This window comes from Enhydra lutris, unplaced genomic scaffold (genome assembly GCF_002288905.1).
Source record: "Enhydra lutris kenyoni isolate GAN:26980312 unplaced genomic scaffold, ASM228890v2 scaffoldscaffold37, whole genome shotgun sequence".
NCBI classification, from domain to species: domain Eukaryota; kingdom Metazoa; phylum Chordata; class Mammalia; order Carnivora; family Mustelidae; genus Enhydra; species Enhydra lutris.
In genome coordinates, this window is record NW_019154121.1 from 24,005,595 (window position 1) to 24,031,986 (window position 26,392).

The following is a 26,392-nucleotide window of genomic DNA, read 5'->3' on the forward strand; positions in this document are numbered from 1 at the left end:
GGCCTTCCTTAATGAAGTGTCGAGTCTCATCTGAGCGAGGAGTTGGTTTGATTGTTGGTCAGACTGGTCGTCTTTCAGGCTTGTTACCAACCTTTATTCAGATGTGCCCAGAGTAGCCTTTGGTTTAGGACTAAATTAGTCTAATCTTTCTGACATGTCTGCTGAATGCCTAGCCTTGTTCGACGACTTCTCTCAATCTTCTCCGGTGTGAGGTTAGACTACTTCCAGCCCTGGGCTCCCTTTGGTGGTTGTTCATTTCATAATGACCTTTCCCTGGTCTTGTGGAGTCTTGGTCTGCAAATACACAGCTTCCAATTCATACAGAGCCTAGAGTCTAGAGGCTCACTGGTGCTCCTGTGCAGATTTCCAGAGCTCCTCCTCTTGACAGCTGCCCCCTGCACTTGTCCTACCAAAGCCAGCTTCCTCAGGAGCTTTGATTTTGATACATCTCCATCTCAAGGACACTGTTGTACTCTGGGATGCTCTTTCATGTGCCATAATCCAGAAAGTGAATGAGGCAGAAAGTCAGGAAGCTGGCAGGGGTCACCTCATTTGTTCATCTTCTCTTGGGATCAGGGATCCTGTATTGTCTATTTTCTAACCCCTACAAAGGAATTATACATTTTGTAATTTTGCGATTTTTTTTTATGGCAGGAGAGGTGTTCTATCATAGCTGAAAGTAGAAACAAGCCATGTAAACATCATTAAATGAATGATATATCTGATGATTTGCAAAATGATTTCTATTATCACAGTCCTCATAGAATAAATTATTTTATTGTCACTTAAGTTTTTTATTTGCAAAGTACTATATAGATAGACAGATAGATACAGATACAGATATACTGTATATGGGATACTTTCTTGAATACTTTTTGACCATTTACTCCCATTAGTAGCCAGACTCACTCAAAAAATTATATTTCCCCTTAGCACTAAGCATTATGCCATATTTTCCATAATATATCTACATGCAACCATAGTTATTTTATATAGTGGTATAAACTAAGAGTATTTTTTCCTATGTTAATGTTATTTTTTTAATTGCTTTTATTATTTAACAATTTTTATATTTTACCAAAAGAAGTTTTATTTCATTTAGTTACTGAAATTGATTTCCTCAAAATGTGGTTATCAAGAGCCATGGGTTGTATGCCTCCTAAGTGTTAGCAAGTATAATACCTGAGTACATATTCTCATATTCATTCTCATAAGTATGAGTATGCAGCTTAAGGTAAGATTAGACCTCATCTTTAGAACTACTGGTATTCTTCGAACTCTGAACTTTTTAACGCAAAAGACAGTTTAGAGTTGTATATAATTGGTTTTTGTTTCATTTATAATCTACTCAAACAAAACCTCACATGAGGAATTAATAAATCGTTACTTTTTTTTCCTATGATTTTTAGTTGAAGAATTCATGGTAAATTGATCAGCCCTCAGCCAATTAGACTTTGACTAATAAGATCTAATTGAGGAATTATGAAGACATTTGCTCAGGAGAAAATGAGCACATAATTGCACTATAAAGAGGTTAGAGTATCAATGTTACCCAGCTGGAAGAATATTAGTTGAAGTCCCAGTGGCATCTATCAAGGACATTCCATAATGTATCTATAGAATGTTGCACTGCTAAGGCCAATTGAAAGATGTGGCATAATCCATCGTCAATTGTAGAGCTTCAACTCTAAATATCCATTTTCCTCTCTTGCCTCGACCTTCTTCAGGTGCTGGGGGATGGTCTCCATCTGACAGTGACCATTATCAATGGCTTCAGGTTGACTTTGGCAATCGGAAGCAGATCAGTGCCATTGCAACCCAAGGAAGATACAGCAGCTCAGACTGGGTGACCCAGTACCGCATGCTGTACAGTGACACTGGGAGAAACTGGAAGCCCTGTCATCAGGATGGGAACATCTGGGTGAGTCATTGTCAGAAAGGCAAACACAGAACTGAGCGGCCGATTTGTGACCCCAGCCCCTCCAAGTCCTGGCTCGCAGTCTGGGGAGGTGAAGGTTGGGTGTGGCCTGCCTGAAGGTTGATCGTTCCATTTTTCTTTCTTGTCTTTGTGTTTGTGTTCTCTGGTGCTTGCTGACAAAGAAAAGAAATGTGAGTGAAGCCCAAAAAGTGGGGAAATGGGTCTGAATTCCAGTGCACCCTGCCCCAGCCCCTGCCGTTCCTAAGTGGCAGAAATGAAAACCTTTATCTTGCAAAGTGGATATGCCCTTTCCCTGGTTTCTGGTATATTTCACAGAAAACAACATCTCCTAATAAAACTGTGGAGACCTGCGGGAAAAAAGTTAGATAAATAATTTAATGATAATAGAATAGTAGAATTTCTTTGAACACAACATTTCAAGTTAATATATTTTTGTCTGGAGTACAGATCTGAAATGGTACAAATTGTACCAAAATACTGGACCGTGAGTTAATGAAATAGAAAGAAAAAAAATTCCTGACTTAGGTTTTCATTCCTTATTCTCTCTCACTCTTACTTGCCTCAGACTGTTTCTGTTGAAGATATTTAGTTGAATCTTTAAAGGACAACATGTGAAAAGGTCTACTGCCAATAGGGCTTGGATGAACTGACAGGCACTGGGCAGGGGGCCGTGTACTCTGAAACATTTTACTTCCTGCCAGAAGCAAGTTCATTTTTTTATTTTGCTTTAATCCAGGACTGTTCAGATGAAGTACTGTTCACTGTGCTACTGACCATTTATGTATAAAGTGAAAAATAAGGTAGAAAAAACGGTTTTCTTTTAAAGAAAAACCAAATGGAAGACCAGCGATAGCTCTGGTGCACATCAGGTACCACACTGAACATCTCCTCCCTAAACAGTTTTAAATGTTTCAAAATATTACTGGTCTTCACTCTGAGGTATATGCACTTGTCAATATTTACCTATTCAAAGCCATAAGGAAGCCATTCATTCACTCATTCATTCATTCTTGTTGATTGAACAAATAGTTTCCTCTGCCTGCAGTTTCTATCCAAGGTTAAGGTCAGTGGGTCTCAATCTGGGCTATCCGTTTGAATAACCTAAAGAACTTTTAGAGAATAAGGATTCCAGGTACACCCAGATCAATTAAACTGAATCATAGAAGTAGAAATTAGATGAATGATAATGATAACTTTTTTTGAAGACAGATCTTCAACTCAGGTAAAGTATTGAAATTATGAGAATATAATTTAGAGAAGAAGGAGGAATGATATATGACAAGAAAAGAAATGTCCCATATCATATATTGTATATAATTATTGTATTAGTGGTTTAGACCCTTATTACAGTTCTGTATTCATTTTATTCTTTTATTATGAGAGAAAAATAGTTTAAACCATTCACTCTAAAAATACCTGTTAAATTGGAAAGTTGTGTGTATCCAATCAAGGATTCAGCACCCTTGAATAAATTCATTTAAATACTAGATTTTGAGGAATCTACCTTAGTTTAATTATTTTGAAAAACATCCATAACCAAAATCAGGTAAAGCCATCAATTTTAAACAAGAAGAGAAAAGAAGAAGGAGTAAGAGGATGTTCACTTTTTAAGCTGTGTCCTTCATAGTATTAGGTAGAGCACTAGGAATTTTCAGCTGGATCAGGGCCCACTCTTAGAGAATTTATATTTTAAAAATCCTCAAGTAATTTTTGTGGGTTGACAGAGTTTAGAGCTCCTAGTTTGGGTAGGTAGTCATTTCTACAGAAGTATCCATTGATCATAACTGTCCTGTAAAATCAGGATATAATGTTCTGGTAATAAAAGGGCCTCCAGTGGCACCTCAGGGACTCTTTAGGTTAAGTATCTGTCTCTTGATCTCGCATCAGGTCTTGATCTGAGGGCATGAGTTCAAGTCCTGTGTTGGGCTCTATGTTGGGTAAGGAATCTACCTTAAAAAAAAGTCCTCCAGAGTTGTTCTTTAGGAATAACTTTTATCAAGCCATGATTGTAGGACAAAAGCAGTTGTATATTGAGATGGATAAGCTATAGGAAGCAGGGAGAAGGGATAATGTCTCTTTATGGAAAGTCTTCATCTTACAATTAAGATGATTCAAAGTCTCAAGCCCAATTTGTAGGAAAGTGATTTTCAACTGTGGACATACACTAGAATAACCTAGAGGGCTTTAAAATATATGGATGTCTGGGTCCTACCCCCAAAGATTTGGTTTAGTTGGTCTGTGGTACAGCCTAAGCATAAGGATTTTAAAGTTCCTCAGGTCATTGTAACATACAGCCAACTTGGGGAACCATATTTTAGTTTGTTTTTTTGGCCCATAGGTAAGGTGGGCATAGAGGAAGTTTATTGTGAGACACAAACAAATAATAGAAAATTAGAAAAGACCTTCCTCAAACTTTAGCAGAGAGAAAGAGATTGACCAAATAGACCAATCAACTGTGAGTAGACAATTAAGGCTCAGATCACAAATGCTTCCAGTAGAACATTCCTTATTTTCTAACTCTCTTAAAAGCAGATTAACATGTTGGTGATATTATTTGAGGGCTACAAACCAGACTCCAAAAAATCTTCCACATTTCCTTTTTTGTGAGGCTTTCATCGCATGAGTGAGAGTGTCAAATCCTCTCCTATCACAATGCACGAAAGTAGTAATACAGACAGCTGATAAAATGCAGAGGCCTTTGGGCTTTAAGTTACTTATCAGATACTAAGCAGTTAAGGATAGTTCATTCTGACTAAATACAGAGACATAAGTTCAAAGAGCTGAGAAAGGTCGAATTTTCTGGGGTGACTTAGGACTCTCTGGGTTTACATAAAATGCCAGGCGTGGAGTGAGAGAGATAGGACCGCACAATGGAAATAATCACACACATTGAAGGTAGGCTTCATCTCCAGGCACAGCTCTCTGCCTTTTCCATGGTGTTAAGGATGTATATTCTGTTTTCTCCCATTCTGGTGTTCCTTTTGTTTCTTCCTTTCAAATCCTATCTTTTTCATTAAAAATAAGTATGTGATGAGTGATTATTTCTAGATGAAACTGTAGTGAACCAATTATGAAATTTCAGAAATCAAAACAAGTTTGAGATACAAACTACATACTGTGAAATGTTTTATTTTTAGTGCCACTAAGCCTACAATATAATGATTACATTCCTTTAATAACCTATGACAGAAATGGTTTAACCCTCATTCATGTGAAAAATAGTCCCTTGGTTTGATATATTATAAAAGAAATAAAACTCACTGTTGTCTAAAAATTCTTGAGTACTTTAGAGATTGTTTTAACATGCGTTAAATGATTAAAATTTAGCATTCTCAAGTCTTGACCAAAAAATACACTTTGGACATAAGTTTGTGAAAAATGTAATTAAATATTAAATTTTCTTTTAATCCAACCACTGTTTAAGGTAATGTATATTGCACTTAAGTAAAAGAGATTCCTGGAGGTGCCTGGTTGGCTTAGTTAAGAATCTGCCTTCAGCTCAGGTCATGATCCTGGAGTCTTAGAATCCAACCCCGCATTGGACTTCCTGCTCATTGAGGACTCTGCTTCTCCCTCTCCCTTTGCCCCTCTCCTGCTCATGCTCTCTCTGTCTTTGTCTTTGTCTCTGTCTCTTTCTCTCTCAAAAAAAAAAAAAAATAGGTAAGATCTTTTAAAAAGAAAAAGATTTCTGACATAGATTCAGATGGCTGTTTGATGGACAGCACTCTGTATGGTGGGAAGTTTCAGATAGCCAAAAAACGTTTAAGCTGATACAGTTACAAAGATGTTTACCCTACCCATTCCTAAAATGATTGATTACCTGAAAAGAAGGCAAAGCAATGGAAATTCAATCACTTAAGTGTTGCTTTTAACAAATGCCAATGGTATTCTTTCTATAATTATAGGAGGGATGGACAACACAACTAATTTTATTATAAAATTGTTATTAAACATCCATATGGAGATTCTGACTTATTTTATGACAATTGAATAATGTTAAAATAAGTTAAAAACAAAGCATGTGAACGAGAAATTGTGACAATTGGATTTTAGAAGATTTTAAAGTCATTAATCTGACTTTAGAATATGACTGTGAAATGATAATTGCTCTTGAAAATATTCCTGAAGAATGGTTTAACTGAATATTTCATACTAAAAGATGTGATGGCTAAATGTGCTTAACCAGTCAAACCTTCTCATTCCTCATTGATAATAGGAGGCATAATAGAATTCTTTATACTTTATCCATAATGCCATCTCCTTCTGACAGAATTTTCTTTCTAATGGAGAAGAAAAATCTGTGCAGATTGGTAAAATTGCCCACACCCCTGAGAAATCATTGCGTTTACGTAGTCCAGAAAATCGAATTTGCATACTGCTCTTGAGTTGTTTTCTGGTTACCTAAATATATCTGTAGGACAGACAGGTAATATTCTGTATGAGCATTTCTTATCGAAAGTCCATTCAGCATCACATTAAATAATTCCAGCAGATTTTTGCTATGAGGCTGCATTTAGTTTTGCTTGGGAAATTCAATTACCCGTTTTTGAATGCAGATATTGGGAGCCAAAATAGGCACTTGAGGTATTAAGAGTGAATGCCTTCTTTACCTTCCATTATTGTTTTGCAGAATAGTAACATACCACAAATTTACCTGTACTGTAAATGTAGGTTTTCTTCTTCTTTTTAAAATTTTTTTATTAAATGATGAGCAAATGCTTATATATTCCTAATGACATTTTAAATTGGTTTTTATCCCTTTCATTCATAGTAGGCAGGTATCAAACTGGGATCAGTAACTGTTGAATATATTAACTGGAGAATCCCACAGAACAGAAATGTTTCTAATATTTAAATTACACCATTACATATTTATCAATATAGGATAGAATATAGGAATATATGAGTTCATAGTCTCTAAGCAATATTAAATAGAATATTAATTTACTAGATAGCATAAAAACCTGGATCACGTACATGCTTTTTTCCATACACATACTCACACAGAAAACTTCATTTTTTCTAACAAATTTGAAACATTTAAAAAAGCTGAAAAGCAAATAATAGCAGATAAATGCATTAAATTCTTTGTTTTTCTGAATATCAAATCAATAGCTTGACTATATCTTCTCTACCTCCTTTTTAACCACGTATCTTAGCAACTTGTATCTAAATAAAAAAAGTTCCTAAAATGTGTTTGTAGGTTAACATACAGCCAGGTGTCCAGAAAGTGAAACCAACAATATGGATTCAAAAGGCCTGAATTCGGGGCGCCTGGGTGGCTCAGTGGGTTGGGCCTCTGCCTTCGGCTCGGGTCATGATCTCAGGGTCCTGGGATCGAGCCCCGCATCGAGCCCCGCATCGGGCTCTCTGCTCAGCGGGGAGCCTGCTTCCCCCTCTCTCTCTGCCTGCCTCTCTGCCTACTTGTGATCTCTCTCTCTGAGATCAAATAAATAATTTTTTTAAAAAATTAAAAGGTCTGAATTCAAGTATCTGGGTTCATATATTTGGGTTATGAACTTGGGGAAGTCACTTTGTACCTCCCATTCCTAATCTGAGAAATGAGAATAATGCCTCTTAGGAGAGTTACATGAGATTATGTAAGTAAAGAAATTTTGCAAGTTATGAAGATTTAGAAACACGTATGTTATCAATAGCCTATATTAGAAGCATTCCGCAAAATTAGTAGCATTCTAGTTTGTATTCAAAACCAGGGCCATAATTCTTTTCAGTGAGAATAGTCTGTGATGATAATTTTCAGAGAGTTTAGTCCCTGTCTATCCTTTTCAGATGCATTCTATCTCTGTTTCCTCTTATTCATGATTTAAAATATCTGAAAATACTTTAGGCAAAGAAAACGTGACTTAAGTGGGAAGGGGAATGTGGACAGACCTCTGGCGTATCTTCCCATCAACAAATGGAGTGGCCGTTTGTAGACAGTGCAGAGCAAGCTGGCACGTAAAGCGTGGCTAGTAGTCCTAGCTCTGTGCCAAGTGCCTTTGCAGTGCTTGTAACAAATTATTTGTTACCATAATGATGGCCATGTGTCCAATGAGCCATGAAAGGGGAGATTGCTTAAAAAATGAATGGATTATTCTGTCCTATATTTTCAACCATTTGTTGTAGTGGTTGCACTAATTTTCCGAATCACTTCAAAATCTGTTCCAGTTATAAATGTAAAACATAACTATTTCACAGTTCAATAGTATACTTAGATTCTTTCAAACAAACCTAGAATTTTTCCCTGCCTTTGAAACTGAGGAAGATAACCATCCCTCTTGCTTGCTCATGTTGTCTTTTATCAGTTGATAACATTCCTGTCCTCACGTAGGACGCTGATGCACTAAGTTTTTGCCAATAGATGGGAATTTCCCTAATTTGTTTATGTATGCGCATGCATTGTGGCTGCAATCACTTGTTTGGGGAAAGGCACATTCAAAACAATTTTATGGATAACTCATTGAGAAATAAGGCACATCAGAATAATCTGCATTAAACCATTTCTAAAATGACCCTCGATATAAATGGGATAAACATCTTTAGGACTTGTATAGAAAAAAAAAATGATTTCCGGGTGCATTTAGAATAAGCTTCTTATTTCTGTGAAATACATTTTTCTGTTTACACCCCTCTTAGGCTGGGCGATATTTTTAAGATCTCATGAATTTTAATAAGTTGAGTGGATATTCCAGATCCTTTTGCATATACTATAATGCCTCTAGGAGTGAATTTTGATCACCTTTCTAAATACACATTTGTATTGTGAAATTCTCATTTTAAGAGGTCGTAGGATTTTGTCCTGCATCAATTTGTGAGCCATTCAATATTCTACACATATACACATATTTAAGAACCATTCTAGCCAATGTGGTTATGTGTTTCATTTTTTTTTTTTTTTCCCCAAAAATCTGGAAGGTAAAAGTAAGACGGTATTAATAGTAGTGACATACACTGTTAGGTAAAGGAAAATGATATGATCTTATATGTTATGGCTTCTGACTTTCAGCAGTATATGATTCTTCACAGTGTAGTGTATTTTTCATATATGAGTTAAGATAGGATATATGTAGTCATTGTTCTGAATTTTTAAAAGTATATTGGATTGTTTGAAGGCCAATCTGAAAGAGGAAGTGTTCTCATTAAGCATCAAGATATCAAAAGATGGGGGCGCCTGAGTGGCTCAGTGAGTTAAGCTTCTGCCTTTGGCTCAGGTCATGATCTCAGGGTCCTGGGTTAGAGCCCCCCATCCTGCTTTCTGCTCCGTAGGGAGTCTGCTTCCCCCCCAACCCCCGCCACCTCTCTGCCGGCTTGTGATCTCTCTCTGTCAAATAAATAAAATCTTTAAAAAAAACAAAAAAGGTATCACCAGATGTTTTATTTTGCTTTGGACTCAAGTAATGGAGATACTATTTTTCCTATTAGACCAAGGTGGGCTTTAGGTGACATCAGGCTAAATGAATCCAAGTGAATGCAAATTTATAGAAGGTGTTTGGAGATAGTTACCTGAAAATATCTTGAATGATAATGATGGATAATGTGACTTGTGATGAGTGTCTCTTCTCCACTTAGAGGAAGTTAAAGGAATAACAGTATGTCTCTATGAGGGAAAGGAGACGTCATAAATCCTGCTCCTATACGGCTGCAGGACCCTGAGAGGCAGAGAAAGTAGCTGCTCACTGGTGTGCTCTGGAATTGAACCACTTTTCACAGACATCTATGTGACTGTGGGAGATTTCTTGGCCTTTCTGTATTTAAATCTCCTCACCTCTACAATACAGCTAATAATACTACTTACTTCTTTTACCTCAATAGAGATTATTGGTATTAAATTAACAGCCATGTGAAGAGCTTAGGACAATGCCTGGCGCATATTAACCACTCAGTTATCATTATATTATATAAATTTGTGGCTTCCAGATGCATTGCTATAATATTGGATTGGATCTGTCCTTGAAAATTCAAAATAGCCTGTTACTTTCACTATATAACAGCTTTTCTGTATTAACATATTGGCATGTGTATTGTATTACATCTGTGCTTCTCAGCCTGAAATGACTAATAACTCATTTTTAAGTATAATTGAGGATGCTAATTTAATTTATGCCATTTGAATCATGATCCTATTAATTGTCACGTGGTGTCTCATGCATCGCAGTACAAATTGTGTCTGGGCGGTTCTTTTTTTTTAAGATTTTATTTATTTATTTGAGAGAGAGAAAGAGCGAGCAGGAGCTGGGGGAGGGGCAGAGGAAGAGGGAGAAGCAGACTCCCCGCTGAGCAGGGAGCCTGACATGGGGCTCGATCCAGGACCCCAGAATCAAGACCTGAGCCAAAGGCAGAGTTCTAACCAACTGAGCCACACAGGCACCCCTGGGCAGTTCTTTCAGATATGTTTCTTTATTAAACATCAGTGAAAATATGACCATGATGCTTTCATTAGACTTAGTTTAATAAATTCACATTTATTAACTTTGGAAATCCAGGAAATAACCTGTTTTTGTCTGCAGTCCTCCTCCACATCTTCTTAGGGTAACTCAAAAGAGTAAGATATGCAGATTACAAAACAGACTTATAAGTATTAGCTAAAACAGATTATGCTGCTTAGCCATGAAAGTGGAAAGAAAAGGCAGGCAGAGTGAGAGACCACTCTGAATGCCGGGTTCCTGAGATACGTCCAGATTAGCAGCAACGGCATCACCTGGGACCTTGTTAGAAATGCAGACTCTCAGGGAGCCACCCCATCCCTTTAAAATCAGAATATACCTTTTAGCAATATTCACAGGTGATGCATGTATATGTTAAAGAGAGAGTATGTTGTTTTTCATTTTTGAGGAGCTCTTAGAGAGGAAGAAGATTTAGAGTTGGCCCCTGAGTCTCCAAACCAGAAGGCAGAATTAGAATTAGAATTTGCAGTGCAGGAGGGTGGGGGGATGGGTGAGCCTGGTGGTGGGTATTAAGGAGGGCACGAATTGCACGGAGCACTGGGTGTGGTGCATAAACAATGAAGTGTGGAACACTGAAAAAAATTAAATTTAATTTAAAAAAAAAAGAATTTGCAGTGCAAATTGCAGGCAGACTTACCATGAAAAGAGCATAAGCTTTGATGAAAAGGCACTTACTGAGCACCTACTGTTTACTGAGGGTTGGAGATAAACCAGATACAGTCACTGCCTTCTAGGGGTGAAAAATCTAGAGGTTGTGCTAAGTATATAAATTTATAATTTTATTTTATGACTATAGGTGTCCTAATGGACAGAGGCTTGCCCAGGTTGTCCTAGGAACACACACAGGTACACACACACACACACACACGCCTCATTCAGAGTGGTTGAGCGTCATGGTCAACCAAGGTTTCTTGAGTTGCTAAGAAGGTGAGGAACTGGTGATATAGACAAGAGAAGCAGATGAATCTTCTACTGAAACAGATAGGAATGGATAGTAAGACATTATATGTCATCATATCTTTCCCAATTTTCTTATCACAAACGTGTAAAAATCTGAACTTTCTTTAAAATTTGGCAATCTAAAGGATTAGATCATAATGTTGAAGTTATATCATGTAACTATCCAATGTTGAAAGAGCATTGGTGTCTTCTAGGGCCCATCTCTGTAATACTCACAATGCAGAGTTCACTGCCAAGCACATAATAGATGCTCCCGAGTGTACAACTGAGCTGAAGTACCTCATTCTGGAGATAAATGCACTGAAGTTAAGAGACGTGATATTACTTATACTTGAGCTACAAATCCAGTTACACTGACCCCAGTACTCAATAGGGAACCAAATGCCTATTTTTGGTTTGTCAAGAAGCATTCTTATTATAATAACCACTTGCTTATTTTGGCTAAATGAAAACAATTTGACTATACACAAGATTTCTAGAATGAGATAGCACAGGCTCTGGCGCTGGGCTTCAAATGCTTTGTTCCCAACACTTAGTAACAGTGAATGTTTAACCATGTTCATCAACCGTTCATAGACCTTAGTTGCCTTAGCTGTAAAGGGGATAAAATAGTATCTATCTTGTGGGGTTTTTGTGAGTTGGATGAATTAATCAAATTGCTTGGAACAGTGCACCATATATATATATATATATATATATATATATATATATATATGCTCATCTTATCGTCCTCTCATCTCATTCCCTCCTAATTGTTTATCAGCATTATTATTACTATTATCATTTATAATTATAGAACACTGTATTAAAAGCAGTTTAAAGACCTCAAGTGAGTAGTCTCAATGAGCCTTTCCTCAAAAACTCTAAAATCAAGTTATGAGGACAATGGCTGTAAGTAAAGCCTGGTCATGTTGGGCAGCTCTCACTATACATGTGCCCCTGGTGACCCTGAAGTTGTCTGTACCCTTTGTCACTTACATGGCCAATTTTTCCAAGTAATTAATTTAGTCAATGTTGACTTTGAGAAAGAACTGATAGAATCTTAAAATGTCTTGGCAAATAAATTTGGATTGCTTGAATAAACTAGCTTAATTATAGGCTGTATTATCACGCTGGCAGAAAGATGTGTTGGTAAGCTGTCTGACCAGTTCACTCAGTTACCATCAGTGACTTTTTGGGAGTGTCGGGGGGGAGTAAAGTATAGACTTCTACTTCTAGAAAAATTGTATCACTCTTCCAAATGAAAAGGTTATTTGAGATAAACATCTGTTTTTCTCCCATGAATTTCACGGGTGTGTTTTGATGAGACAGTGAGTCTACTATTGTTATTGCCATTTGAATGGTTTCCCACCTTATTAAAAGGCAACCGTAGTGAAGTCTGCAAAAACCGTCCTGTCATTCGGCAGAGCCATGCAGAACACTACCTGCACGAATTAATAAATAGTAAGGGCCAACCAGCATAGTTGAGGGTTCATTAAGTGTTTGATACGCTTTAATCTAATTTAATCTCCAAATAACTTAAATGATGGAGATTATTGATATTACTAAGCCCATCTCGTAGATGCAAATTTAAGAAGTTAGAGAAGGTAGTGCATTCCCTGGAGCACATGGTGAATTGGCAGTGGAGCTGGGCCTGGAGTCCTGGGCTAACTAAAGACACCTTCACCACCACACTCCCCGTCACCATGGCTCCCCTCAGCTCTCTCTCACAGTAAGCAAGAAACGTTCTGACCACCACATTTTAACTGTAATGTGAGGCACATGCATGAAACGGTATAGGTATACACCACACCATTCTGTGTACAAGGTTGGGAGTCACATTGGATTAAGAGCCCAATCTCCCCCAATGTGACCTCATCTTAACTACTTACATGTGTGATGACCCTGTTTCCAAACAAGGTAACAATTTGAGGTACTGGGAGTTAGGACTTCAACTTGTGAATTTTAGAGGGTTTCAAGTCAACCAGCAACACATAACTTTTAGGAAAGCACTTTATAAAGTTAAGCCATTAAAACCTATTTGTTACCACTGCAGGACTGATAGTGTTGTGTAGGTGCCTGAGTGGCTCAGCTGGTTAAGGGTCTGCCTTTGACTCAGGTCATGATTCCAGGGTCTCACGTTGGGCTCTCTGCTCAGGGGGAAGCCTAATTCTCTCTCTCCTCCCCTCCTGTGCTCTCTTTCACTATCTCTGTCTCTCTGTCTCAAATCAATAAATAAAATCCTAGAAAAAATGGCCTCAGTGAGAAAGACAGTGGCTTCTGAGAGGAGTTGTGCAACTGTCCTAAAAAACTCAGGGAAGATGCCTGGGTCAAACCATCAGAGACTGGTTGCTGAGTACTTACATGGTTCTCTGCATTTTGTTTACAAGCAAAACTTGAAAGAAACATTTTCAGAATCCTTCTCTCCCAGTTGGCAAATGAGCCAAAGACGCTTTTGGAAACCATGCAAACAGAGTGAACCAACCCCTCACTGTACCCCATGAAAAGATGATTGCCTTTAAAAAGTGCCCAAGTTTTCAGCCTCACATACCACTTTATTCTGAACTAAAGGCCATAAACACCATTTGACACTATAGACATCATTTAATTCCTTGGGATATAATATTAATTAAAAACCAGATTCTGGAAAACATGCATTCTAAGGAATTATTGGCATTTCTTCTATCAGGGGGAAAAAAAAAGAGCTCTCCCCAAAATAAAATACCTTTCTCCAGTTGAAACTTGAGATGTAATTGCTAATTCCATTTGGATTATAATAGTCTCTATCTGAAAACAACGGGTTTCATTAGTTGCCCTCAGGAGTCTTCAGAGAAGGTTAAGAAACACAGCCCCCTGATCTCAGATACGAAAGAAGGGCAGGGCAGAGGTCCTGTTTATCTCAGGCACTCAGTGATCCCCATTGTTCATTCTGTTCACAGGGCAACTGTCCTGTTTGTGTATTTCTCAGTTTTGTTACAGTATGCAAAGTGGAAAATAGAGCTGTATAGGATGGCCTAGAGCAGCAGAAAAAGACAAATTTATCATAAACTGATTCAGGCTGTTTGCATTCAGCCTGGCACAAACAAATATTTGATAACAGAACTGAAAAAATACGTAAGTTTCCTTTCCTTTGAAAGGATTTTGTGATTGTAATACTGGAAGATATTTCCACTGGGTTTGTCCTCATGACTTGCTAGATAGTAAGGTCAGTGTATGGTTAAATATCTATAATTTGACAGTTTTATTCCTGGAATAGTAATAGATGGAAGTTACATTTTAGCTTTATGTATCATATGCAGCAATGTCAATATGTCCGTTTTTAAGTTTCAAGTCAAAGACTGAAGAAATTACTAAGAGAATTTTATGTTTGGACCCAGAGTAAGTGATAATGAAATAAAACACACACAGAGACACATACCCGTCCTCAACCCCTACAAAAAATAACTCTTAATCTTCCCCTAAGTTATATAAAATCTGTGGTAATTAATAGAACCAAATCTATCTTTCACTGGATTCTGTTGAAGTGCAGAAGCATTCAACATTTGACTAAGATCAAACACCACTGCTCATACTAACTGCCATTCACTGAGTCCTGACTTGATGAGGAATTTCTGTGTGAAATGCTGTAACAAGAGCCTGAAAAGTAAGGGACCAAGTTTGGCCCTTGATTCCTGTGTCCCCCTAATCTTCACTCTCACCATTATACTGTATTTAAGGAAATATAATGGGGGGGGTGATCATATGTAAGTTCTCTGAGAAGTTTATTCGTCTTGTTATATGTTGGGTCTCACCAACTAGGCTAGTGCTTTGCATGGAGAACATCCGTAGTAAATATTTGTTAACAGATTGACTGAATTATGAGATTTAGTGGACATTAGAATAATAGTATATAATTAGGTGCATATTTCATGAACAATGTTTATTTTCTTAGTTTATATGTATATAATGGATACTAATGTATGTTGCACATACCTACATCTATTGAAAGAAATTAAGTGTCAAGATGGTATTTGTAGGAACACATGAGAGGCTTTTAAGATTTCCATAGGGGAGAAAATATAGCAGAAGTTGTAACAGCGAGGAGGTAAAAGGGAGGCTGGGGATACGAATTAGGACAGCAAAGCTTCCTTTCTCGTCACACCTGGGGATAGCTTGGGGATGTGGAGTGAAATGTTAAGGGGTCAATAATATCAAATGCACATATATTTTGCAAACTTGAATGTGAGGTGGGCCCTGGGTCAGTGAAGACAATCTGGCCACAGTATAGAGAGATCTCTGACCTCATAAAGACCGAGTATCAGTGTAACAGTATAGTTTATGAAGTCTATGCAAAAAAGATGTATAACACAGAAAAATGTATTATATATTCTATGTTACCATTTGTCCAAAAGGCAAAAACAGGGAAACCTATGCTGTAAGAAATCTGGGTAGTGGTTTCCCTTGTAGGAGGGTGGTGGCTGGAAGTTCTCTACCGAGGGAGGTTTTGGGGATGTTGGTAATTTTTTCTTGAGCTACGTGCTGGTAACACTTGTGGAAATTTGTCAGGCCATATACCAATGTGCACTTTTCTTTATGTTCATAGAAATTCAACGTAAGTCTTAGAAGACGATATAATCAGACTTGAAATCAAGGTCCAGCTCTGTGAGAATAGGAGCCGAAGGAAACTGGGAACTATTATCAGAATTCCTCTCTAGTGCCAAAAATAATTGCACTGGTTAGTGGGCCAGACAAAAGAGAATAAAGAACTAGGGGAGTTGGCAAAGGGCCTTAAAGGTCTACTCGCAACATATAAGGGAATTATTTGTCTTAAGGTGAGTGCAACCTTTATGTGAGTATGTGGGACTCTAGTCCCTCTCAACACATGGGTACCGGGGATAGCACAATCTATTATTTGCTGATGAAGAGTGTATTTCTAAAGAAGAGTGTATTTCTAAAGAAACATCATGTCTGACTCTCACTGCCCCTTTCTTGCACAGAAATGAGTACATCTAAAGCAGACCTCACTATATACAGCAGTGATCATAGGGACGCGATTAAGCCAATCTATAGCTACTCCGAGCTTGTTTCTTGTTTGTTCCGCTTGCAAGATGAATGTCTGTGTTAGTAAATTTATTTCACTCTTACACATGTAACTGATGTCTATGTATGACAGATATTACTAATCACAGAGGAAGTTTCCATGTCTAAAATGTCTTCCCATTTAAAATTGAGGAAACCCAGAAATGGGCCAAAAAATGCGAATAGAGTGATCACATCATAGATATAAATGCATTTAATCTTCAGCACACGGTTTCACTTCTAGATACAACTCCAATGACATGAAGTCCAGATATACAAGCTTTTCATTGAAGCACCATTTGTAACAACAGAATGTTGGAAACTACCAATATGACCAGCTACAGGGAGATTGTTTGAATAAACAGGCTATCTCTGCAAAATGGGTACATTAGAGCTGTTAAGAAAACTGAGAAGTATCTCTGTGAGTTGATATGGGGTGGATTTCCTGGATATATTAAGTGAAAAGGAAAAGTACAAAGAGCACCTACGGTGTGCTGACTTGTATGTGAGAAATAAGAAATGAGAAAACGTACATATGATTGAAGCAATTCTGGAAACATTTAAATGTATTCTAGATTGAACAAATGAGTAAATATGATGGTGATGTTGGGAGCTGTTATTCTCGCTATAACGAAAGTAATAAATAAATGGGGAATGGAAGAAAACAAGAAGGAAGCCCTTTTAAAAATACATGTGTGTGAATATGTACCTATACATACTTGTGATTATAGTGTGTATATATATATATGTATACATGTGTGTATATATGTATATACATATATGTATATATACATATATATGATACAGTATGTATATATATTATATATATTTTTTCTAGTTCAGACTGTTAAATAGGTCTAGAAAAAAGACATTCCAGTAGCAGTCAATATACCTAGAGCAGACCTTAGTTACTAATATCATTATCCTCTAAAAGGGATCAGATCCGATTAGAGAAATTATATCAGGTTTTGGTCAAGTAAGATTTGACTTGAGTTTTGAAGCATCTTTTTATGTCAAAATGAAAGGTGGAAAGAAATGATGGTTAATGACAAAAAAGCACATGAGGGCCAGCTTGAAAAAAAATTGTATTGGTCAAATCTGGACAATTTGAGCATAAAAATATTTAAGGACAGTAATGAATTACAAACATTTAGAAATGCACAGAGATTATAGGTAATAGAACAATAGACAGATATTAGATAGATAACTGAAATGGGAGAGAAGGCTCTTGCTTTTGATAGGAAAACAACTTTTTTAAATTAATTTAAAAAATTTTTTATTAAGATATAATGTGTTATTAGCCCCAGGCATACAGGTCTGTGAATCACCAGGTTTACACACTTCACAGCACTCACCATAGCACATACCCTCCCCCATGTCCATAACCCCACCACCCTCTATCTACCCCTCCCCCCAGCAACCCTCAGTTCGTTTTTTGAGATTAAGAGTCTCTCATGGTTTGTCTCCCTCCTGATCCCATCTTGTTTCATTTATTCTTTTCCTACCCCCAAACCAACTTTTGCGTGATAACTGTGGAAGGTGTGCTGCGGTAGAAAGCCATCACTTTGCAACTATCATAATAAGTATTAGTTCTAGCATGTGACATCAATGGTCATTAAAACTAGGAGATAGGAAATATTTTTATGAGGAGTACCATATCTGTATGGTCTTAAAGTATCTCCGAAGAATTACTTGTCAGTTGATAGAGAAAAAAATAATTATACAAGAGAAACTAGATAACATCTTGAGTGGATGATCAAAATAAAGATGACCAATGAGAAGCAGATAGACGTTGTGGACCTCCAGATGTGATGGGCTGAAGACCCAACACAGTACAGGTGATATCCCACTAAATATGTATGAATGGATAGAGCCTATCATAGGAAACATATCTCAGATTCAAAGTAAGAAATACTGTAAGGCATCTGGGTAGCTCAGTTGGTTAAGTGACTCTTGATTTCAGCTCACGTTTGATCACAAGGTCATGAGTTCAAGTCCCGAGTTGAGCTCCATGCTGGGCATGGAAACTACTTTAAAAAAAAAAAAAAGGCAAAATGAGAAATACTCTATGAGGACATTTTACTGAAAAAAGGGTGGGAGGGTAGGATAAATTTCAAAAAATGTCAATATGATTAAATATAACAGAGGGCTAAGGGATGGCTCTAGGTTAAAAGTGACATCAACATCAACTATGAGATTCTAATCTAGATCCTATCCTGGAGAGAAAAATAATACTATAAGAATATTACTGGGTCAGTGGACAAAATTGGGATAAAGGAGGTTGATTAAATATAACAATGTTAAATTTCCTGGATTTGGTAACTGTACACTTACTGATTTATGTCCTTATTTTGAGAGAATGTACACTATAATATTTGGCAGTAAATGGACATGGTATGTAACTTATTCTCAAGTGGTTCAGATAAAGAAAGTGTGTGTGTTTGTGTGTGTGTGTGTGTGTGTGTGTGTGTGTGTGTGTAGGGAGAGGGAGAGAGAAAAGGAAGGATAAAGCACACAGCTCAGAGCAAAACTGGGGACTCTAAATAAGAGTCTTAGACTAAAAGTCAGGGGCACCTGGGTGGCTCAGTAGGTTGAGCATCTGACTCTTGATTTCAGCTCAGGTCATGATCACAGGGTCATGAGATAGAGCCCTACATTGAACTCTGCACTCAGCAGGAGGTCAGCTTGAGATTCTCTCTCTTCCTCAACTTCTGCCGCCCCCCCCACCACCTGGTGCACGTGCTCTCTAAATAAATAAATAAATATATAAATAAAATATTTAAAAAAGAAAAGAAAAGGACTTACAGTGTCCCTGACTCTGTTCTTGCCACTTTTCTGTAAGCTTGAAATTATGTAAAAAAAAAAAGTTAATTTTTTTTTAGTTTTTCTGAAAATCTAGTATTAGAGACATTAATTTTGTCATTGTTTTAACAGGATTTTCTTTCAAAACCAGACACCTTGTAAGAACACATAAACATGTACTCTTAAAGCGGTCATTGAAATCTATACTGGCATGTTTAATTGGCTCTTTCCCATTCACTGCTGATGTGTTGAAGAAGTTAGAGAGTTGATAAAACAAAATAAGGAAAAATAAATGACTGCAGGAGCAGTGACTGTGGTGCCATGTGAGGGGCAATGAGAGAGCAGCCAACTAGGGTAGGTGCCTACATGGACAGGTGGAGGTAGGGTACAAGAAACACACACACATGCACACACACACGATCTGTCAACATACTGTATGACCCGGGATTGGTCCTGATGACCAACTAACGGTGTTAGTTATGAAATGCTACTCCCTTTATGCTTACTTCTATATCCTGTGCTCAGAGAAACTACAAAAAATAAAATCAACATATTATTTGAACATTTACACTATAGAAGCATATTTGTGCAACAGGAATTGTAGAGTGGAAGGGGGTGATAGCAGTTTCTGGAAAGTCATAGATTGTGCATGTGCCCTCAGGCATAAGGAACTCAAAGATACCAACAAGTCATGCTTGTCAGAGTAAATTTGGAAATGGAAGGAAATAAGACAGATATGAAATTAGCTCAGAACAATTCAATATTCGAAAACATCTGTAGGAAGAGGCACTAAGGGCCTGGACTGAAGGAAATAAATCACAATTAGATCTAGTTTTGGAAAAACCACCAAGGTCTACATTAGCAAATCAAGTCTGAGGAGGAAAATGAAGGGCTTCTCTTGACAGAGGAGGACTTAGTGTTTCTTCGAGAGGGTTTTTGGGCGAATTTACTCAGAGATTTACTCATCTTTGCATTCATTTGTTTTGTGCAGATATCAGAAAGAACGAGCCTCAGTGAGAGAGATTTATACCTCGTATAAAATGGGCTTGCACCAAATATTTTCTAGTTCCCCTACCAACTCTGAGATTCTTTCATTCCCTCTAAGGTGAACTGTTTTTTAAAATGGTAAACTACCTCCTATTTAATGATAGCATCTGCTGAAAGGTAGTCATATTTATTAATAACATAATTTCAGTTTTTGACATTTCTATTATGATAATTTAAACTTATTATCTAATATTCCTCTCCTTTAGATAGAATTTGTTATACATTATTTATTTCATGTAACGTTGTACATGTCAGCATAAATGCCTTTTTTCCAACCTCAACACGTTTAGAACACCAGGGAGAATCCAACACTGAGAAAATGATAACGGGATAATGTGAATCCGCAGCTCTGAGGATGAACTCTTTAAAGCTTCCGAGATTTTACATTTACATATCAGACAACTCCCAGGCCCTCAGAAGAAAGCCCAAAATGCTGACACAGTATGTGGACTCAGATCCTATGAATGAAATGATATTAAAAGCAATCGAGATTGAACATAACGGTAAAAGTTTGAGGCAACTCGTGGAAAATTACATTAGATTTTTCAGGTTTCCTTCAGCAGAGATTAGGAAGTGTATTTCAATTTCCTCCACAAAGGGTGAGTCACACCTTAAAGAAAAGCAAGCCAGAGTCAAAGTTTATTTAAAAGGACATCACTAAAACGGCATATTGGCACCAAGAGAGTGATCTATCTCCCCAATTAATGGAACTTGAACAAATTTATTGACAGAATAAGAGCAGTGCAGCATTATACATTAACACCGGTAGGTACTGAAAGAGATCAATTAAAATTTTTTTAAAAGTTGTTAAAATTAACTCGTGACCTAACCTGTGACTCTGACACCTCTGACCCTGTTTCTAAATTCAACTTCAGTTTCAATCCTAACACTAACCCGAGCCCATAGTTTCCTACTAGATGCATACTTAAAATTGAATCCCATAATGAAAAACCAGTCAGGTAACAAGAAAACAAAACAAAACATAAGATCCATTTAATATTCGTATGATCACTTAAATATTAATGCACTCATATAACTTATTGACCTTAGCTATAATTTAGGACTCTTTAAATAATAACCAAGTTAACGAGTTTGACACAAGAGCCAAAATCTTTCCTCAAATCATGTTATTGGTAAAATTATTCTTTTTTTTTTTTAGATTTTTATTTATTTGTTTGACAGAGAAAGAGTGCAAACAGGGGAGCAGCAGGCAGAAGGAGAAGCAGGCTCCCCACTGAGCAACGAGCCCAATGCAGAACTCGATCCCGGCACCCTGGGATCATGACCTGAGCCAGAGGCAGACACTTAATTGACTGAGCCACCCAGCCTTCTTGATAAAATAGTTCTTTAAACCTAAGGAAAAGCAAATGAAATTGTAGCATGTATTATTTAAGAATAAGTGATTATCAGGAGGTTTTCTACACATTAACATTATTAAATTTGGATGTATCTTTAGGTTGACAGTACTATAAAAGCCCTTCCTTTTTCTCTTTTATTTATTATATTATGTTATTTAATCAGTAAGAAGTCTCACAATTTATTTATTCATTCATTTATTTGTTTGTTTGTTTGTTTTAGAATCAAGAAGCTAAATGCGTGGGAGTGGATGATTAGTTGTTCACCAAGCCAATGTCCTTTTCTTTCTTGACACACAGCCTGATTTCTGGTCGTCCTTGGAAGTTAGGCATCACAGATGACTCCTTTCGGCCAGTGTAATGTGGGGAGTAGTCATATCTAACACTTTCATCCTGGCGCACAGATTGGTTCCTGTGGGGCTCTGCACTCTCTACTTCTTCCTCTGTCAGCCAGCCAAAAGTGGGGGAGTTCAGGAGGAAAGAACCAGACAACATCCATGTTTCTATCTATGGCCATTCCCACTGTTTATGCATTAAAGCCCAGTTCATGTTAACAACTCTGGGACTTAACTTTAGAAACTACCCCCTCTCTCTCATCTTATCACATTACTCTCTAGATCTTCTCTTCAGCATCCAAATATGCTGTGATTTCTTCAGATTTTAGAAAATCCAATCTTGATTCCCACCAAAGGACTGCTCTACTCCTTTGTTCTCCTTTGTTGCAAAATTCTCAAGAAATGTTTTAACTTGCTCCATTCAGTTCTCTTCTATCTTCTCTTGGACCATTTCAACCCATATATTCATACCCCCACATATTCCAAGTTTTCTTTCACTCCCACTATGCCATCAGTGGTCACTTTTCCATTGTTGCTGAACTTGTCATGTCTTCAAAATTTATCGGAGTGGAGCATTTCTTCTTCCATTATATACTTTTTTTGATGTCTGGGCACCACATTCTTTTGGGTTTCCTCCTACTGAATTTCTTGTTCTTTCTTCTTAGTCTTCCACGTTGACTTTTTTTTTTTTTTTTTAATAACCCGTACTTTTTCCTTAACTATTAAAATACCCCAAGACTCAGTCTTTAGTTTTCTTTACTTCCCATTTACATTCACTCACCTCCTTGGTCATCCCAGTCAGTTTTATGTCTTTAAACACCAGGTATTTCTCTTCTCAGTTAATTTCAACTCCACTATTTTGAATGATTAGTACAAATTATCATTGACTTCTCTATATTTCACATTTTCATATCCATTAGATCATCCTGTTGCTCAACTTTGAAAATATATCCGAAATACAACTACTTATTACCTTTCTGGTCTGAAACACCAGCTATTTCTTGAATGATTGTAAGAACTTAAACAGATCTATTTCTATTCCTGTTCCCATGTACACCAATGTCAATAGAACAGCCATAATTCTCCTTTTAAAATAGAAATCAGATCATGTAACTGCTCTACTGCTCAGAACCCTGTAATTGTTCACCGTTTTACTCAGAGTAAAAGCCAATATCCTTATAGCTGTTCCCTATTACTTATCTCTCTCTCTCTTTTTTTTTTTAAAGATTTATTTATTTATTTGAGAGAGAGAGCTCGAGTGGGAGAGTCAGAAGGAGAAGGAGAGAGAATTTCAAGATTCTGTGCTGAGTGTGGAGCCCAACAGGGGCTTGATCTCATGACCCTGAGATCAGGACCTGAGCCAAAACCAAGAGTCAGACACTTAATCAAGGGTGCCACCCAGGCCACCCCCATCACTTCATTACTCCTCTTAACTACCATTCTCATCCTTATTCACTTAGATACAGGCACACTGATTCTGGAACTTTGGGTTTTTTGCACTGGATATTTCCTCTATCTAGAATATTCTTTTTCAGATATCCCCTTTGACTAACTCTCACTTCTCTTCAGGTACTTGAACAAATGTTATCTTCTCAATAAATCCTATCCTATCCACTCTATTTAATACTGGGTCTATACACCCTTACTCTCAAAATCTTCATGGCCACTCTTCCTTGTTCTGCTCTTTGAAAAATTTCACAACATTTATGGATTTTTATCATAGCATATAATTTAGTTACATATTATATTTATTTGTTTTGTCTGCCTAGAATTTTAACTTTGAGTAAATTGGACTCTTTGTTTTTAAACTGGTACATGTTGGGTGTCCATAACAGTCCCTGATACATAGTATACAGTGAATATTTCTTAAGTGATTATAGGAATAGAAACAAGATTATTTATAGAAGATGATTTCAGCCCACTCGTTCCATATTATTCAGCCATTCTTATGTTGAGGTACTGTTATTGTCTTAAGGCTAATTTCTGGTTTAGCACATTGATTTTATTTAGAGGACTTCACCTTTATCTTTTCAGTTTACTTTAAATGGAAAATATATATATTTCTCTATATCTAGCTAGCAAGCTAACTATTGTCTGTCTATCCATCCTTCTAACTTATCTGTGTGTGTGTGTGTGTACACATACATACGTGTAAATGGCAAAATATGTATACAGCCATGGTTTAGTCAGAGAAATCTATCTAAAATGATCTCTTTCCAAATTATTTTCAAGCCCTAGGCATTAAAAATATATTTATGAATGATTTAGAGGAAAATATGGCATATATTCATAACCTTGTATACTCTAGCTTCACCTCTGCCTCACTCCAGATAATCAGAGAGCTATTGGCTTATCAGTATAGTTTTGACTTCCATGTAAATGTGTGCATAGGGATTAGCATATTTTGCATATTTTGAAATTTATTAAATACTTTATTTGTGGAATCTGGTAAAGAATGTAGTTCAAAATAATATCATAATAAATGAAAATATTCTCTATGCTATTAGTACCCTAAAAACTTGAAAGAGTAGTTTTCATTTATTCATTCAGGCAACTATAGTAATATGTGAATCCATTTTCTTTCCCTGTCTTGTCCACTAAGTAATTTAGGCAGTTGTGTAGCTAAAAGTTGTATACATATATATATATTTTTTTCTTCCCCTCTGTAGTGTTGTTTGGCATATGATAAATATTTCTATGTGTTAATTTTACTTATAGCCTTATTATCCCCTATGCATATTTTCTCTTGAATCCAACTCCTGCAGATATTTTTTAAATAATATATTTGTTGGTTAAGAGAAGTGTCCTTGAATCAGATAGAGGCAGTAGAGTGAAATGGTGAAGAACATGCATCAGGTGGCCAGTATGGGTGAATGTGATTCTGTCATTGACACTTGCTAAATGACCTTTAGTATATTGTTTGATGTCATTGTACTTCTGCTTTCTCATCTGTAAAATGTGGATTAAAAATAGTGCTCTCATAGAGTGCTCTCTATTTATAAGTGCTCTATTAATAGTGCTCTCTATTTATAAGGAAAAATGAGTAAATACATTTTACGTACCTAGACTATTTCCAGAAATGTAATAAAAAGAATAAGTAACTGATTTTTATTATTTTCTGCAATGGAAAAGAGTGGAAGAGGAGTAGATTTAGGGGCAAAAATCAAAGTTGGGGTTTTCTCAGTTTGAGATACTTATAATACCTTTAGGCAATTATGACCGTATATTAGTTAGCAAGTACTAGCTAGGCCACCAAACAAATTATTGCTCAAAGAGAATAAAATGTCTCTTTTATCACATGTAATGGAACAATTTGGTGTTCCTAGAAAGTATGGGTAGTTCTATGAGTCATTCAGAGATTCATGTCAGTTCTATCCTATGCCAGATATGTTTCAAAAGTCATCTAGGATATGATCAAGATGTAGCATCCAAGGTTTATCTTGGGTTCCACCTTATTTGCTTAGAAGAAGATACAGAGTAGAAAAAAACAAGTAGAAAAAACAAGTCTATTTCATAAAGGCATTGACCAGGAAGTAATACACATGACTCACACTAACATTCCACTTTGAGAATTAGTCAGATGGCTACACCCTGGTAAAGGGGTATACTTAGATATGTAGGTCTGGTTATACTTAGATATGTAGGTATGGTTAGTCATATGTAGGTTTAGTTAGTCACAACTGGTGTGTAGTCCGGATTAGATATATAAATTAAGAGTCATGAACACATAGATGGTATTTAAAATCTGGAAACCAATGTTTTTTTGTAATAGAGATGAGAAGTATCTAGTACCAAGGCTTGAGAAACTCATATATTTCTTGAAGTAGAAATTTTCAGTTCTTAAGTAAAGGTAATTTTGTTTTATTTTTTAAGATTTTATTTATTTATTTATTTGACAGGCAGAGATCACAAGTAGGCAGAGAGGCAAGCGGGGGGTGGGGGGGGAAGCAGGCTCCCTGCTGAGCAGAGAGCCTGATGCGGGGCTCGATCCTAGGACCCTGGGATCATGACCTTAGCCGAAGGCAGAGGCTTTAACCCACTGAGCCACCCAGGTGCCCCAGGAAAGGTAATTTTAAAAGACAAAGAAAAATTTTGGGTGATCAGTCTCTGCCGGTATTCATTCTGTGGATGTCAATGGAGGAAATTCTACACTAGAAATTACCAGGGCAGCAGGCAGGGAGCTGTCCTTCAGTTGTGGTGCTGACACAATACCTCCCCTTCCTGCAATAAATGGCACTCCCTTGGTTATCTTGGGAGATCTCTGTCATTCTCCCCTAATACACACATCCAGAAAGACACTTCTCTCTGATCGTCACACATTTTTATACTTGTAGAAAAAGTGATGCTCCCTAATGTTACCAACTTCTCTTTTCTCCTGTCTTTTTTTACACTCAGTGTCTCCTCCTGAGAAACACTGTTTTCTTCCCAGTAACACATTATAAAATTTTGCATAAGATCTCTAACTATGCAGCC

The 26,392-nt window shown here is 36.9% G+C and overlaps 1 protein-coding gene across 1 annotated transcript in view; it reads left to right on the plus strand.

The window, feature by feature from the left end:
- The window catches only part of LOC111154452 (contactin associated protein like 2), a 2,043,877-nt gene that overhangs the window by 704,698 nt on the left and 1,312,787 nt on the right, over nucleotides 1–26,392 (plus strand). Inside the window, exon 3 of the mRNA XM_022514057.1 lies at nucleotides 1,728–1,921. Coding sequence (XP_022369765.1) covers nucleotides 1,728–1,921 — 194 coding nt within the window. The remainder of the gene's footprint in view (nucleotides 1–1,727; nucleotides 1,922–26,392) is intronic.